At 39.3% G+C, this 13,146-nt stretch overlaps 1 protein-coding gene across 1 annotated transcript in view; it reads right to left on the bottom strand.

The window, feature by feature from the left end:
* LOC129811756 (potassium voltage-gated channel subfamily H member 5-like) overlaps positions 1-13,146 on the bottom strand; it is a 100,487-nt gene that overhangs the window by 21,208 nt on the left and 66,133 nt on the right. Inside the window, exon 10 of the mRNA XM_055863321.1 lies at positions 5,980-6,176. Coding sequence (XP_055719296.1) covers positions 5,980-6,176 — 197 coding nt within the window. The remainder of the gene's footprint in view (positions 1-5,979; positions 6,177-13,146) is intronic.

The raw sequence follows: 13,146 nt of genomic DNA, 5'->3' as shown, positions 1-13,146 counted from the left end.
CACCTCCCTGACCAAGGCCCTTCTCCCCCGATTGCTCAGATTGGCCGGGCGGCCAGCTCTAGTTAGAGTCTTGGTGGTTCCAAACTTCTTCCATTTAAGAATGATGGAGGCCACTGTGTTCTTGGGAACCTTCAATGCTGCAGACATTTTTTGCTACCCTTCCCCAGATCTGTGCCTTGACACAATCCTGTCTCTGAGTTATATGTACAATTCCTTCGACCTTATGAGATCCTGAGCAGGTTTTTGTTCTGACATGAACTGTCAACTGTGGGACCTTTTATATAGACAGGTGTGTGCCTTTCCAAATCATGTCCAATCAATTGAATTTACCGCAGGTGGACTCCAATCAAGTTGTAGAAACATCTCAAGGATGATCAATGGAAACAGGTTGCACCTGAGCTCAATTTCGAGTATCATAGCAAAAGGTCTGAATACTTATGTAAATAAGGTTTTTCTGTTTTTATTTATAAATTAGCAACATTTTGAAAAATCTGTTTTCACTTTGTCATTATCGGGTATTGTGTGTAAATTGCTTTAACTTCTACTTCATCACAATCCCGGATCCGGGAGCACCCCCATCAGTAAAAAAGCTGACTAGCATAGCCTAGCATAGCGTCACAAGAAAATACTAGCATCTAAATATCATTAAATCACAAGTCCAAGACACCAGATGAAAGATACACATCTTGTGAATCCAGCCATCATTTCTGATTTTTAAAATGTTTTACAGGGAAGACACAATATGTATTTCTATTAGCTAACCACGATAGCAAAAGACACAACTTTTTTTTCTCCACCATTTTATTCCTGCATAGGTAGCTATCACAATTTCGACCAAATAAAGATATAAATAGTCACTAACCAAGAAACAACTTCATCAGATGACAGTCTGATTAACATATTTATTGTATAGCATATGTTTTGTTCTAAAAATGTGCATATTTCAGGTATAAATCATAGTTTTACATTGCAGCCACCATCACAACTCTCACCAAAGCAACTAGAATAACTACAGAGACCAACGTGAATGACCTAAATACTCATCATAAAACATTTATGAAAAATACACAGTGTACAGCAAATGAAAGACAAAGATCTTGTGAATACAGCCAATATTTCAGATTTTTTAAGTGTTTTACAGCGAAAACACAATATAGCATTATATTAGCTTACTACAATAGCCAACCACAAAACAGCATTGATTCAAGCCAACATTAGCGATAACGAATAAACCAGCAAAAGATATACATTTTTTCACTAGCCTTCTCAAACTTCTTCAGATGACAGTCCTATAACATCATATTACACAATACATATAGAGTTTGTTTGAAAATGTGCATATTTAGCGGCACAATTCGTGGTTATACAATGAGAATAGTAGCCAAGCTGCCAACAAAATGTCGGGAGAAATCTTGGGAGAGGCACCTAATCTAATCATTAACTAATCATAAACTTGACTAAAAAATACAGGTTGGATAGCAAATGAAAGATACATTAGTTCTTAATGCAACCGCTGTGTTAGATTTTTTAAATTAACGTTACTACGACATACAGCGTGCGTTAAAGCGAGACCGCACCGAAATTAATGGCGGAATAGTAGGTCAACATTTTTCAACAGAACAACGAATTAACATCATAAATACTTTTTACTTTTTGATGAGCTCCCATCAGAATCTTGGGCAAGTTGTCCTTTGTCCAGAGGAATCGTTGCTCGGTTGTAGATTGTCGCCTTCAACTTTGGAATTAGCAGTAAACATTAGCCATGTGGCGAAGACGTGTCCAACTCACTATAACGCAGCACTAAGAAATATCCGAAAATCGCAATATACTGATATAAACTGATATAACTTGTTTTAAAATAACAACATTATGATGTCTTTAACACCTATATCGAATAAAATCAGAGCCGGATATATCTAAGGCCTATAACGGGAGCTTTCCAGTATGCAATCCTGAGGTCTGTCTTGCGTCATGGCGAATGTTGAAAAGACTGCACCCCACGTTCCCAGACCCTTTATATGGCCTCAGATCTGCCTAGCAACTCCATTCCAATTCTCACTATTTGCTGACATCTAGGGGAAGGCGTATGCAGTGCATCTCGAACAATAGAAGACATGCAAATTAATAAACTGACCCCAGAACAGCCTGCCTGATTTCAGATTTCTCACTTCCTCACAGGAAAATTGCTCCAACTTGAGTTCTGTTTTACTCACAGATATAATTCAAACGGTTTTAGAAACTAGAGAGTGTTTTCTATCCAATAGTAATAATAATATGCATATTGTACGAGCAAGAATTGAGTACGAGGCAGTTTAATTTGGGAACGAAATATTTACAAAGTGAAAACAGCACCCCCTATTGAGAAAAGGTTTTAACGTAACACAATGCGGAAAAAGTCAAGGGGTCTGAGTACTTTCCGAAGGCACTGTATCTGCAAGCTGTTGGCTAGAGCGCACGTGCCAATAGCAGAGTGGGCACATTCCCTACACCTACTGTACGCAACATGCTTAGTGACAAAACCATCAGCTTGCTTAGAGTTGAAGAAGCAATGGAAATCCATTGAACTTGTATTTTTTATGTATTTACACAGATACTTTTATCTGTAACAAGTCAATTTGATGAAAACACAACTCTGATGGGAAAATGCTCCAGGATTTGGCAGTTAAAAAAAGAAAAGTTAATAACAATTTGGCTTAAGCACCATTCTCTCTCGCCTTATGCACAGGTGCGCCTGCTGCTGAGGGGAGAGAAAAACAGAGGAGCCTTGGCTTAGGCTACTGTTGATTGTGTAAAACAAAAGTTAGAGGAAAAAGAGTATGCCCATAGTGAAAAGGCTTCAAGGGTAATTTAATATAAGTTTTAATATGGTAGTGGACTAAGTAAAGAAGAATGTAGGTTACTGTGCAACTCCCTATTCAGGTAGGATGCAATATTGGAACTTAAATGTATTTATAATCATTTGTTTTAGCATTATTATTATTATTGTATATCATTGTAAGGGTATTTATTCGAAACCATCGAAACCAGTTCTGTAAATATGCTGAACCTATTTTGTTTAGAGCCTATTGAGAGCCTATTTCTGTCATTTGTTGGGTATGGTAGGCACTTGCCTTTGTTGGTAATTGCTGTGATATATCCTGTGAAGGTTTAAACCAGTTTGCAAGTGTTTTGCTTCATTCTGTTATGCCATTTTCTTTGGCCTAATTGTTCCAACTGTAATGCTGTCTTTGCCGCAGCATAATAGCCTGCTCGTATGCCATCTGACATAAAGACATGCATGTCGGTACCGTAGCCAGCCGCCAGCATATCTCTATAATATAGAATAATATATGCCATTTACTGTAGCAGACACTTTTATCCAAAGTGACTATCTCTCTGGGGCTAGGCCTAAGCTTCTTGTTAAATATTAATATCACACAGTGGACCCTAAGCCTATACATGCAATGCCCTGATGCATTTAGTGCTCAAATCTCTGACAGCTGAACTGTGAGGTGGACAATTATTGTTTTAGGAAAGTAGCCTAAAAAACTATTTTTTTTAAATGTCTATAAAGTTTTGCATATACTATATATAGAAAGATAAGGAATAATGTTTTTGTCATTTGTTATATGCTGTTTTTAAGGACACGTAAGTGTGGCTCATTTGGCCAATATACTTTGTTTTTTGATGGTGCTGGATCTGAATGCATATGAATGTCTGGTAAATTTCTCAAATGTCTGGTAAATTAAAATCTTCCCGGTCACGCTGTGCGGCGCTAAATTCTCCTAAAGTAAACCCCAAAATGTGAATATTGTTTTATGCAGATTTCAGAAAATTTGCATTAAAATCTGTCGCCAATTGGATGGGAACTTATAGACACCCTAAAGACTCTGGCAAGTGCGCTAGTCCAGTGTCACTTTGATTATGCCTGCACATCATGGTTCCCCAGCAGCCCCAAACATCTAAAGAATAAGCTCCAGACTAGAGTTGAATATTTTCTCATTATTTTACAAATGTTCCATCCAAGAATAATCACTTTTCTCTCAGGTAAGCCGATATTTCCCTCCCAAAACAGAAGTATTCTAATATGTCTTGATTTGATTAGAGCTTTGGTCAGCATGAAAATTCAAGCCTGATGCTACCTGAGCCTGATAAGCCATACATTAAATACATTTTATGAGCCCTACATTAATGACATTTTATGAGCCCAAGCCCAAAAAAAACAAAATGATTGTGCCGTTATCCAATAGACAGCCTATGAAAGGCTACCACACATTGCACATGACAGAAAAAACATAAAAGCCCATAGATGTACTGTAACTATGTTAAAAAATAAGATGACCCCCAAAAGCCAGAGATGTGTACATTAGATGTGCGTTCAGTCCTTATATTACTGTAGCATATGCTGCAGAAAATGTAGGGACCATAATGGAAATAAGTCCCCGACTTTATTGTGCAATCATGGTAACTTTTAAAATGATTTGTGTATATACTGTATGTATTTTTATAATAAAATGAATCAATCAATCAATCCAAACTGTGCAGAGGCCATTGATGAATCAAATCGAAAAAGTTTAACGACATTCAGAGATCGTCAAGCCAAGCCTTCGATACTGGGTAAGGCTACAAGGTAAGGAGGGATGCGTTTTCTGTTTGTCGAGATTGACATCTATTTATTGTGGTGTTTAAAACGCAAACCACGTCAGTATGTTTAATATTTCTTTATTGGTTATGTGGTACATTGGCACAGAAACCTGATGGTGAAAAATTAACTGCATTAACAGTATTTTATTTAAGTATAAAGATGGCATCAAAATGCTGAAAATATACCTTCCCCCTGGCTGATCATTGTCTGCAGCCAGCTCTGATTGTGAAGTAATGAAACAGGCAGAGAGAGTGAGCTCCCCTGTGATGGTCAGCGAACCCTCAACCTTCTGACCCGTAGCACTGCGTGGCATCGATTGTGCCACAAAAGCAAAGTAGATAGATACTCACTACAGTTAATGCTATTTGTGGTCGTAAACATGGTTTTGAGTAAATTCTATGAGGGGGGAGGGTGTTTAATTTATTTTACAGTACAAGGGACACATTGAGTTGAACGAGCAGTCCCAAACAACACTGAATAAAACAATTAATAAAAATCCCATGATGGTAGTGACTGCCCATAACGGCTTATCACTTACTAACCATCATTTATTCACATTAATATATTTAATAAAATATTTCAGTTGTGTATATTACATTTGTTTTATTTGATTACCAAGTCATCATCTCATCTCTATAGAGCTACTGCCTATGCTGTCTGACAAAATCATTATTTTAGTAATGCTTCAAAGTTAATTAGACATACTTTTATGGCTACTGAATACCAACTATCAGTCACTTAGATCATCTATTTTCAGGTAGAGATACCAAGAGAAGACACTGCTCTCTCTCGATCAAGCATTCTTCTCTCGAATCTCTCACTCAGTGTCTGTCCCACACTGATCTAATGTAGCAGAAGTAAATCAGACCGGACAAGTAGGTATACAATGGATTATGGTGATTGTAGTTAATTACCACATTTTCTGCTCTAGAATATATAGAATATTGGCCTGTTGGAAACTACAACATCGCACAGTTCAGGCTTGATATGATTTATCTCTAGAGAAACTGTGCAATGTGCACATTGAGCTCACCGAAAAAGAAAAAAGAAAGAAAAAGAATTCAAATAAAACTGAAATTTCAGTTAATGCTCAGCACTAGTGATCGGAGAACTAACTATCTGCAGTCAAGGAGAAATTTGTAAGTCGCTCTGGATAAGAGCGTCTGCAAAATGACTTAAATGTAAAATGTAAATGAGAAAGGCAACAAAAGCGCTCTGCAAAAGTTTTAGATGAGAAAATAGGATACAGAAGAGGGAGGAAAAAGGAGGAGGACTGACATGTGGTTGTCAGTGAGTGTGAGTGTGTGTGTGTGTGGTGTGTTGTGCGTGCGTGCGTGTCACTGCGTAACTCATACCCGCTTGCGTAGGTTGCAGGTGAGGATAAGGTTGCGTGAGAAGGAGTTCGCAAAGGCTGTGTAGAACTCCAGAACTTTGTGCAGTGCCTCTCTCTTGATGACGTGCAGGTCGCAGTACGTCAGCGCCCGCACGTTAGCACACGCGTGTGCAAGAGTGGTCTCTTTCCAGAACACATCTCCAAACACATCTCCTTTACCTGAGAGGGGAAAGATAAATTGAGAGATTTGTGTGGGAGACAAAATAGTACAATATTTAGTATTTTCTCAGTGAAATCACCAGTCACAGATGTTATGGATATTTTGAGATCTGAGGTTTCAAGGTTACCTTAGCAACGAGGTTATCTGGCTGAGACCTTAGCAACCAAAGATACTCATTACTCAGAGCACAGTAAAATGTTACAAGCTGATTTACTCTACAGCCAGTAAAGACCAATAAAAACATATTATTCTCATTTCAACCATCTAAAATTATCATAAACTGTCAGTTGAATATCAAATTAATGGTTCACTTGAAGGGATTGCACTAGTATCACCAAATGAAACTCAGTCCAACCAGTCTACCATACAGCAGAGAACCCAAACATCAGAACCACAACACAGACAGGATGTGTGAATCTTGTGTGTGAATACCACTTCCCTATTGGGTCTGAGGAACCATCCAACTAAAGAGTCCTGTAGTGCTGGATGCTCGGTGCTGGAAGCACCCCCTTAGAGGCACAGCACGCCACCAATTATTGGAGCCGATATGGAGAAGGTCAGAGAGATCAGCCTGGTGGCTCTAGAGGAGTTAGAGGTCAGCAATAACCTGAGAAGAGGTGTCTTACTGTCTGTGGTTGGAGATCAATGCAGCGCTACTCTCACACTACAATCATCCTTTGTGGAGGTGGATGGGAGTGAATTCAGTGTTTCATGTTTGTGTGATCAATGGTGGTCATGGTGACAACTAGAGCTCTATGTAACCTAGCAGATTTCTGTGACTAGAGCACAGTGCTGAGGCGGACTGATACAGTCTCATCTCCCTCCGTTTACTGCATATCCAATCAGTTCACTGGGCCAGAACATATTGCTGTGTGAATAATTTTCCCCACTAAAATTCCCTTTCTCATAAAGCAGAATGAATAATAGATTGCGAAATTAGTCAAATCATCGTTTCGCGAAACACAACTAAGCCAGAACAGAGGAGAAAATCATAAACTGATAAGGCCGATGGAATATTGTTTGATGGAAAGTTGCTGTAGCCCTGTGGCCAGTGGAATGGATTTTTAAAGGTATGTGATTCTGCAGGTTGTCCAAGTATAGGCGTGTTACAGTGGGAGTGTTGAAGGCAGCTCCTCTCCTCTGCTAGTGGGCTGTTAATGAAGAAGAGAGAAAGGATCCACAGCTAAGAGGTAGCTTAGTGATTGCCAGGGGAAATCAGAGGGGTCTCTCTTTCTGTCTCGCTCTGTATCTGTCTCTCTCCCTCATCAACTATGAGCCCCAGCTATTTCTCTTGCCTGTTAGCACCTCTACCTCCAGGGGGAGGCAGGCACAGAGTTGGCCAAGGCTAAAGGGAGGTGTTCACTGTTTGCCCACGAGACATACAGCAGTCAGCTAACCCTGCCACCATAGTATTGTCAAGTTTTGCAACCAGTCTATGACTAGAATCACATACCTACAGTAAAGTGGAATTGAGCAGGGTGAATAGCAACATATCTGGCACCAAATGAGGCGTGACAGATGAGTAGTGCTCATAACTTACCATCAACAATATTAAACATGATAGAACAAACGTACAGACTACCATTGTGCAGAGAGAGTTAATGCTCTCAGGAGGATGTTACACTAATGTGACTTCTCCCTCTCGCGCTGCGCCCCCCCCCCCTCCCCTCCCCCCACGGCTCCCCCACCGTGGGTCTCCCACCGTGGGTCTCCTGCTCTAAATCATCACAGCAGCACCAGGCATGCACCCCCCCAACCATCCATGCCCCCTACGGAGTCTGTAAATGTGATCCCGGGACCACCTGTGGTGGCAAGACAGACGCCTCACGTCGGTGTCCATTTGAGCTGCTGATTAATGTCCTCCATGTTGTGAGGCAATTCATCTGTGGCTAATATACTTTTTATGAAGCTCTAACTACAGCCCTACTCTAGCTCCTAATGAAGTTAAAGTGGAAAAGCAATAAAATAGCCTGCGAAAACACCCGCTGGCACTACAGCTCTGCTGGTGTCCAACTCTGTCTTTATCTTTCGCTTCTCTCTTCCTTTCTGTTGTATATGCCTATTTTTTTGTTGCTGTTTGAGTTGACAAGGCATCAGCCAAACCCCAGAAACAACATCATCCACAATAGTGATAGTCCCAGCGGTTATCGCGGGGTGGACGAGTTTAGTGTCATTAAATATTGTGTGGCTGAAGGGCGGGTTGAATTAAGAGAAACAATACCATAAAAAATCCATTAATGCATAATTATTGCGTAATTTATATAGTTTACATTGCCTTTTTTCTTTCATTCTTTTAGGTTATCTGGTATTAGTGCATAAGCCTAAACTTTAGGGTCTAACTGTACGCGCGCCAAATTGCATACTTTTGGGAACTGGCAGAAAAAGTTAACATCAATCACGGAGGCAAAAATTACATTGTCGAACTTAAATTCAATAAGACAAAAGCCGCGAAAGGAGAGTTAAAAATTAAGAGAAGGGAAGGCCAAAAAAAGTCATGTTTGGAAAATATTTGGTGAAGTGGTAAAAAAAAGATGATAGCAGTGCTGGCTATGTTATTGTGTGATGAATGTGAGAAAATATACAAATTCGACAGTCACAAGACTTCAAATAGGCCTATGGCATTTCAAGGAAACTGTAGCCTACTGTTTAGATAGGTTAAATAGAATCTGAAATCTGGACATTGATTAACCAGAATATAACCTACTGTTTTTTGGCAAACTCCAAAGTCCTCTGATAATACTACTCACGAGCGAATCGACATTCCTGTGCTTTGAGAGGAATGTCTGAATGCTTTTGTTTATACGAAAACTGCATTGTTGGTTAAGGGCTTGTAAGTAAGCATTTCACTGTAAGGTCACCTGTAGTATTTCAGCACATGTGACAAATAATATTGTATTTTGCGCGATTGAATTGAACTCTGTCAAATGCATCATAAAAAAATATTGCGCCTATTTAATGCAACCCTTGCTGTTATTAGATCGCAAAGCAGCATACAACTGAGCTAAACGTTTGGAACAAGTTCACTTTCTCATCCATAGCCTAACAACTCATATCAGGTGCAAGTTTAGCTCACATCTGAAGGCTGCCCCCACATATAGAATGCGGATCGATAAAATATCCTAATGATTATGATCACACTTCCTCAATTCAACTGTTGTCGACACTATACCAAAGATGATTTGGTATGGTTTAGAAACTCGAGTTATCAGTGTAGCCTGTTATCGCCTGGACTTTTTGAAATATCTTCACACTTTCAGGCTTCCGTCATAACTGTCAATGTATAAAAAAAAATAAAAAAAAGAGTTACAGGGGGCAGTTTTGAAAAAAACGTATCGGGAAAAAAATTATCCCGTCCGAATCGCCCTCTGGAATTAATACACGTTCTCGAATAGGGCTACAGGCTTAATAATAACTACTGCGGAATTAAGCATTTATTGTAGTAAAATGTTAGATACGATCTGTAGAGGTGCTGTATTCATCATAAAAGCATCATAAAAGCTGATAGAAGCTGACCATATAAAATATGTATCGAAGCCAAACTGAAATCTTATCAGAACACATCGGGTCGTTTTCACAGCTTTCTTTTTCCTTACAACCGGTCGAACTGATGTCATTTGGACTCTTTGTACAGAACATCTTTCCCGTTTGTTATCGCTTTATTGGACTTTCTCCCAAGTACCTAAACATCTTTGCTCCGCGAAATATGACAGAGAAAACTTAAGGCATAAGGCATCTCCAAAATACAGGTGTTTCAGCCTAGCTCAGTGATTTATGTGGTGGTGGGGCAGCCAGCAGAAAATACAGGACTGTAGGTTGGTAATGTTCTCTAGTTGTGCCGTGATTGGTTAATGTTCTCTAGTTGCGCCTGTTCTTGGCTCAGTGTTCTGTCACTCATGGGGACACTACATCAACGCCCAATCTAAGGGTAGAGCTCAAAAATTCAAGCACCTTGGGTGCTGCCATAAAGTTACATTAAAAGTGCCCATCCAAGAAGGCTCAAGGTCATTGGCCACAGATATAACGAGATTTGACATCGTTTTTTCTACATTAGCTTTGATTGCACTTATCATATCAACATCATACTTTCAAAATCTTAGCCAGCAAGCTAGCAGTCATCATCATGAATCAAGTCGACAATCTACTGGCAAATGATTTTTAATCCTTGTCATGTGAAGATAAATAATGAAAACGTATCGGTGCTCAACGGCCATTGGACATAAACATTACACACAAGTTGGAAATCGCAAATTCAACAATGAGAGGTTTGGAAGGAATCAGTGGATAACTGCAAGCATTGCAAAGCTTAAAAGGATAAACATTTAACATTGGCCATACTGTCAATCCAGCATGACTTCTGCCACGCTCAAAACAACTGGAAACTCAAAACTAGGCAGTCTGACTTAAGTGAGTTCAAGACAACGAGAAACTTGGAAAAATAACTTGGAAAATACGTTTTGAACGGTCATCCAACTCGGAATTGCAAGTCCGGAACTCGGGCCTCTTTCTAGAGCTCCGACATGAAGATCACTGACGTCATCATGATTCAACCTTGTTTTTTCAGAGTTCCCAGTTGTATTCAAAGCACCATAAATCCAGAAAATGGCAGACTTTGATTACAAAGTTTGATGACAAAATTTGCCCACGAAGAACCGCCGTGCCATGTTCTTGTTCAAGTGAGCACAGCACAACAAGGTGAGTCCAAAAAAGTATTGTATGATGCTGCATAAATTATGTAATATGCCAGGGAGATATATATACTGTAGCAAAGAAAGTAATACTAAGTGTACAGTATGTTGTGTAGTAAGCTGTTAGTAGCCCATGTTCCTCACCCTAATAATTTGGTCCCTTTTCAGCTCTTAATTTCACCTACTGTTCTGACTTGGTGGTGCACATGTAGCCTATAGCCTGTTTTAGAGAAATGTAATCATTGAATATTGTAGAGAGCTTTCATTGTCTACTTATATGCCCCCTTTATTTATCCTATGGTTCTGACCTGTATAGGGAGAATACTGTAAGAACGGCCCATGTTCGGAATTCTGTCGCTGTACATTTCAAAAGTGCTGAACAAATTTATATTGACTCCGTCCGTCCTAGCTTGCTCATTAATATCTTAATCGGAATGGCGGATTCCCTCTTATCCACTCGTCGTCCCCTTATGCCACAGTTTGTACATCTCAATTGTCAGTAGAAACCATATTTGTTTAAACAAGTCAGCCATATCAGCTATGTTTTTTTTAAATGCAGTAAATGAGGCTGAATGAACTGTTTCGCTGCCAGACAAGGCTCAGCTGATAGCCAAGTGTAGCAGTGGTAAGGTGCTGGGACTGCTGTTGGGACAGCTTTATGTAGGTCCTAACAGTGTGTGGACCCCGTTTGTCACCGTTATAGTGCAATTAATGTATTGTTTAGTGTTGTGTTGTGGCTTTGCTGGCATGCATTGTTTATAGTTTGCCCCACCAAGATTTACATGCTAAAATCGCCACTGCATGTATCTAACTATAGATATTATAAACAGAAACATATCTAAATAAGGCAAAACAAAATCCTGCACACGCTGTCAAAGGTTGGGTGCGGGCCTCAGATTTTCACATTAACTTCTTGCAACTATAGGGGGTGCTGTTTCAAATTAGCATAATTGTCTCTACAGATTAAACTGCCTAGTACTCAATTCTTGCTCGTACAATATGCATATTATTGTTATTATTGGATAGAAAACACTCTCTAGTTTCTATAGCCGTTTGAATTATGTCTCTGAGTGAAACAGAACTCATTCTACAGCACTTTTCCTCCCAGTGTGTGAGATTTAGACATCTTGGCCTCTGGTTCCAGTTCAGTTTTAAAAGTCTCTGTTAATCCTATGAGATACAAATACTGCCCACGCCTTCCTCTAGATGTCAGTAAGTGGTGACAATTTGAATGGAGTCGATTGCGCAATCATTGGCTCTATAAATGACAAAACACCGGAAGTAGCCTTCCTTTGGACACTGCGCTCAACGCAAGAAGGATATCTGACTGGCCTTTTTCCAAGCATTGGTTTAGCCAGTAATATAGCGTCGGTCATCTTTTTACTTGTTATAGGTGTTAGAAACATCATAATGTAGTTAATTTAAGCCGTTTTATAGCAATTTATATCCGTTTAGTGCGATTTTGAGGCATTGCTTTGTAATAGACTTTGAAGCTCCGGGCACGTTTCGGGGTCCCGGTCGTACGTTAGTGGGCATTTCGACGGACAAGTGGACATCTTTCGACCAAAAGAAGATTAGACCCAAGAAAGGATTCATTGTCCAAGATTCTGATGGGAGAACAGCTCATAGTAAGAACAATTTATGATGATAAATCGTGTTTCTGTCGATAAATGTTAAACGTTTATGTCGCCATCTTGTTTGCTATAGCTTCACTTGGCGCAACCTGTATTGAAAAGTAAGGATAATTTAAAAAATGTAATTCCGCGATTGTATTAAGAATTAAATTGTCTATCAATCGCTGTCCACCCTGTATTTTTTAGTCAAGTTTATGAGTATTTATGTATAAGACTAGATCACTGTCTAATATGGTGCAGGACATTTTCTGACCAGCTGAGCTACTTTTGTCATTGTCTAACCATGATTTTGGTGGCTAAATATGCACATTTTCGAACAAACTCTCTATGTATGTTGTAATATGATGTTACAGGAGTGTCATTTGAAGAATTCTGAGAAGGTTAGTGAAAAAATGTATATATTTTGGCGATGATTACGTTATCGCTCTCTTTGGCTAGAATCAATGCTCTGGTAATGTTTGCACATGTGGTATGCTAATATAACAATTTATTGTGTTTTCGCTGTAAGACACTTAGAAAATCTGAAATATTGTCTGTATTCACAGGATCTGTGTCTTTCGATTAGTGTATGCTGTGTATTTTTACGAAATGTTTGATGATTAGTAATTAGGTAATACACGTTGCTCTATGTATTTATTCTAGTCTAGTTG

This window comes from Salvelinus fontinalis, chromosome 15 (genome assembly GCF_029448725.1).
Source record: "Salvelinus fontinalis isolate EN_2023a chromosome 15, ASM2944872v1, whole genome shotgun sequence".
Classification (NCBI taxonomy): Eukaryota; Metazoa; Chordata; class Actinopteri; order Salmoniformes; family Salmonidae; genus Salvelinus; species Salvelinus fontinalis.
This window is presented reverse-complemented; position numbering and strand designations above follow the sequence as displayed.